The sequence below is a fragment of the Carya illinoinensis genome, chromosome 9 (assembly GCF_018687715.1).
Source record: "Carya illinoinensis cultivar Pawnee chromosome 9, C.illinoinensisPawnee_v1, whole genome shotgun sequence".
Lineage (NCBI taxonomy): Eukaryota > Viridiplantae > Streptophyta > Magnoliopsida > Fagales > Juglandaceae > Carya > Carya illinoinensis.
The window spans coordinates 14,021,864-14,027,075 of NC_056760.1; the positions used below are offsets into that span (position 1 = coordinate 14,021,864).

The 5,212-nt window shown below is 37.0% G+C and overlaps 1 protein-coding gene across 1 annotated transcript; it reads left to right on the forward strand.

Annotated features, from left to right (window-relative positions):
- Nucleotides 1–2,783: 2,783 nt before the first annotated feature.
- Nucleotides 2,784–4,771, forward strand: LOC122277235 (phenylacetaldehyde synthase-like). The gene has a single exon (XM_043087167.1). It carries the CDS (start codon nt 2,920–2,922, stop codon nt 4,489–4,491), a length of 1,572 nt encoding a protein of 523 aa, XP_042943101.1. The 5' UTR covers nt 2,784–2,919; the 3' UTR covers nt 4,492–4,771.
- Nucleotides 4,772–5,212: the final 441 nt, after the last annotated feature.

Genomic DNA, 5,212 nt, shown 5'->3' on the forward strand with positions numbered 1-5,212 from the left:
AGAGTAATGTTATATACAGTCTTAAGATGTACAAGTCCTGCGCGCGCACTCTCTTTGAAAATGAGTGAGGTCTATCATTAAAAATTATTTTTTCTTGTGGATTCTATATTTATTCATCTTTTTCAAAAGGAGTACGTGAGACTTACTCAGTACTCTAGGACTACAAATACCATTTCTCTTTAATGGTAAACAATGTTTTTATTCAAAAGGAGTGCGCGGTATTTACACAACACATGACTACACTAGCTAGTACTATATTCCTAATTTAATTAGAAATGATTAGAATTAATCTGGACCTCTAGTGATCATACATATAGAAGATTAAATGGATAATTTCCTTAATACACTCGCAGCTTATTCTAGGAGGAACTAAGTAGCTATAGCTAGTGGGAAATTTGCTTTTGTGAAGGAACTCATAGATGGTAAAGTATAATTGCCACAAAAATTATACCGTCCAAAACAAACTCTTGTGAAGATGTACATAGTGGGAATAAACTATATGCCACGAAAATTGCGACAACACGTGTCATGGCTAATCACTTTTTACCCACTACTTGGTTCACCCATAATGTTCTATTTGTCACTACAATAGAATGATTGGCAACAAAATTTACCACAGTGAAAAACATTTATTGCTGCAGTTGCATTTCATGGCAAAAAGATAGCTTTTCCCATAAAACAAAAATCTGGTGGGTAAATTATTATTCGTCATGAATTGTATACCACCAACAAGCCGCCATAGAAATTGGTGGAAAAAGTTTTTTTCCCACTTAACTTGTACTTGTTTCCACGTACCACTCACCCTCACGGAAAAAACTAAGAATTTATATTGTACTGAATATTCCTGCATGTTTTAAGTTTTTCTTTTTCTTTTTTGCTTCAACCATAGCTAGCTAGCTAGAAAAAGATCAAAGTTGATTATCATTCAAGTAGCTAGGAACTGCATGCATAAAATAGAACTACTTATCAAAACAGTTCTATGATCTTTTCAGTTTTCTCCCCAAATTTGATTTATATAATTGATGACAAAAAGACGAGCTGAATCTATTCCTACAACGTTAAGTACTAAAGCATTTGCAGGCCGGGAAAACAAAAGAAAAATGGAGGCAGGGAAGGAAAGAAGGAAGATGGAAAGATAATTAAGTAGATCACAACTTCATTGCTGCACAAGATTGAATATCATTAACTCATGACGGATCAACAAAAATAATTTGATGATGATCATGTACGTGATGATTAGCGAGATAAGATTCTCCAAGACAAAAATGCACAGGATTCATGCAGTACGTTATTAATGAAAAGTACGTACAAATTAGCTGGTCACGGCGGCCCTGTGTAGTTAATGTTCATGCAGGCTATCTACGGCGTCCACACAACCATAGATTGCATGGTACCAGATCGATCACAAATAAAACGAGATGATTACATGAATAAGATAAGTCAATTCGTGGCTGCATGAGTACCAAGTGTTAAGACAAGGCGATCGATCTAACTTGCATGGATTCACCACATGAATTTCATTTCTCAAGAGGCTTCATGTCCTGTACTATATATATAATTAAGCGCTTGATCGTTCCTATATCATTTCATCCTCAGCAAGTCGTAGTAGTACTATACTGGAAAACCAAAGAAGCCACAACTATTTCTTTGATCTCCTACGGCCTGAACCAAAGATGAATGGCCTAAATGTTGACCATGAACGTCTAAATCACACTTCTTCCAATAACACAAACCACTAGATCATGAGGAGTTTAGGCGACAAGGCCACATGATGATCGTAGACTTCCTAGCTGAATACGTTAGAAAATGTATTCATGACTTCAACTACGTGTAGGCCGGATCATCACCTATATGCAATAATGTTCATGCAAGCTAGGGTATGCAGGGATGGCCTACAAATTAAATGAATTATTCATTACTTTGACTATATATATGACTAGCTATAATATTAATCATGTTCATGCAAGCTAGCTAGCTAGCTCCTAACAAGCATATATTAATGCATGCATGGTACGTACCTCATGCAGACCACAAATCAAACGAAAAAGGGATTGGACCTTATGCATATCCAAATTGATATCGGATATATATTTGATTTTAAATTTAGAAGTAATTTTGATTTTGATTTTGACCAAACTTTTTAGGGTTCTTATTTATTTATATATTAATTTTTCATATAATAATTTAGATTTTTTCATTTTTTAAAAAGCATCTTCCTAATTTCACATTTTACAATTATTTTAAGTCCGGCCGGCTTGTGGGCTTAATAAAATAATGTTTTTTAGATAATTATGAAGACTTACTTAAACTCTATTTCATTTTATTATATTAATTCAGACATGTGGAGAAGTTGATCTATTTTGTTTGGGTTAATGTATTGGGGATCTGATGGATTAGTATGTGTAGTTAATCATATTAGAGGAATTTATGTTGATTTGGAGTCTTTGAGAATGTATATTAGATATGGATAATTTAATAAAAATTGTTGATATTGATTATTAGGTAACATGAGTTAATAATTCGATCCCTGGATCGAACTCTGACATCGGAGCCTTACAATTAATGCACCTTGTTGAAAAGTACAAATTTATTGGTCCCGACCTCGTACTGGATCGAGTACGTACTAAATATATAGCATTGCATGGTAGCAGATCGATCACAAATCAAACCAGATAGATAGGATGACAGCCAAAATGAGATATTTCAATTCGTGGTTGCATGAGTACCAAGTATTAAAATAAGGATTCACCTCATGCATTAACCTCATGAATTTCATTTCTCAAGAGGCTTCTCGTCCACTACTATATATATATAAGCTCTTCGTTCCTATATCATTTCATCCTCGATCAGCAAGTCATAGTAGTACTGGAAAACCAAAGAAACCACAACTATTTCTTTGATCTTCTACCTGTACCAAAGATGAATGGCCTAAATTTTGACCATGAACGTCTAAATCACACTTCTTCCAATAACACAAACCCACTAGATCCTGAGGAGTTTAGGCGACAAGGCCACATGATCGTAGACTTCCTAGCCGATTACTATGCAGATATCGAGAAATATCCAGTCCTAAGCCAAGTCGAACCAGGATATCTCCAAAAACGCTTGCCAAAGTCCACCCCACATGATCCAGAACCCATCGAAACCATTCTCCAAGACGTGAAAGACCATATTATTCCAGGTATAACGCATTGGCAAAGCCCTAACTTCTTTGCTTACTTCCCATGCACAAGTAGCATAGCAGGGTTTCTCGGTGAGATGCTTTGCACTGGATTCAATGTGCCCGGGTTCAACTGGATCGCATCCCCAGTTGCGACTGAATTGGAGATGATAGTCATGGATTGGCTTGGAGAGATGCTTAACCTGCCTAACTCTTTCCTATTTTCGGGAAATGGAGGTGGAGTGATACAAGGGACTACTTGTGAGGCCATTTTGTGCACAATGGTTGCTGCCAGGGATCAAATGCTTCGCCGAGATGGGAGACCAAATATTGAAAAGTTGGTAGTTTATGGGTCTGACCAAACGCATAGCGCACTCCAAAAAGCAGCAAAAATAGCAGGAATCCACCCAAAGAATTTCAGAGCCATCAAGACCACGAAGTCCACATCATTTGCGCTCTCAGCAGACTCCCTACGATCAGCCATTCTTGCAGATATGGAAGCAGGCCTTGTCCCATTGTACCTTTGTGCCAATGTGGGGACAACATCAACGACTGCGATTGATCCATTAGGGTCATTATGTGATGTGGCAAAAGATTATGGCCTTTGGGTCCACGTTGATGCTGCTTATGCTGGAAGTGCTTGCATTTGTCCCGAGTTCCGGCATTTCATGGATGGCATTGAGGGTGTAAACTCAGTCAGTCTCAACGCACATAAATGGTTCTTCACCCCTTTAGATTGTTGTTGCCTTTGGGTTAAAGATCCGAGCGCCTTGATAAAATCCCTATCAACATACCCCGAGTTCTTGAGAAATAAAACCTCTGATTCGAAGCAAGTGGTCGACTATAAAGACTGGCAGATAACTCTAAGCCGAAGATTCCGAGCCTTAAAGTTATGGTTCGTGCTTAGAAGCTATGGAGCCGCTAACCTGAGGAACTTCATGAGAAGTCATGTTAAAGTGGCCAAACTTTTTGAAGGGCTTGTAGCAATGGACAAGAGGTTTGAGATTGTGGTCCCCAGAAATTTTGCCATGATTTGTTTCAGGATTAATCTGCCATCAACAATGGGTAAGCAGGGGGCATATCAAAATGCTAAGGTGGGTGATAATGGTCAAAAGTTACTAAAAGAAAAGATCACCACTGCAAATGAGCTTAACAAGAAGTTATTGGAGTCCATTAACGCATCAGGACGTGTTTACATGACTCATACCGTACTTGAAGATGTGTATGTATTACGGTTTGCGGTTGGTGCAACTCTGGTAGAGGAAAGACACGTTGTAATGGCTTGGAAAGTGGTACAGGAGCATGCGACTGCCATACTAAGCGACAACTAAAATGCTTCGCCTTTCTAATTGCATGGTGCCAGACAACGTACATTTGGGAGCCCATGCCAGCGCGACAGTTCTGGTCGTGTTCGACAACGTACGAGTAGCAAGGCATCAAGCAATTTATAATGATCTCTGGAATAAAAATAAATAAATTTCAATTTCAATTTCAAGCCAGCAGCCATTTATTAATGTATTTTCCGTTTTGTGTTGGTGTACATCATGAGGTTCCTTTTCGGGGCTGTAATGATTTTCGATCGTTTCCATTGAAATAAAGGAAGTTTATCTATATAGCTAGTTTGAATGTGATTGAACGCCTTTGGTCATGATGGGCTTCCATCAGGGATACTGATCGATCGATGAGTTTCGTTTGAGTGGACGTATACGTACAGCATATGAGTTCTTAATTTCAACATCATCTCCGTAAATTAAATGAGATTTAATTTATAAAATACAAATTTTAAAATATCTATTCTAGATTAAAAAAAAAAAATCAGCGAATGTTGAATTGTATTATTACATTTTAGTATGAATCTGTAATTGCTTATATAATTTTATATTTCCATTTTGAAATGATTTTTTTCTTATTCATCTATTAAGGTATATAATTTTGAAAAATAAAATCTTTGCTTCATTTTCTTGTGAATTGAATAAGAAACAAACTCAAAACATGATCTTCTTGCACCTCCTAATTTACTATTGGTTTACTACTCAACTATTTTTTTTTTTC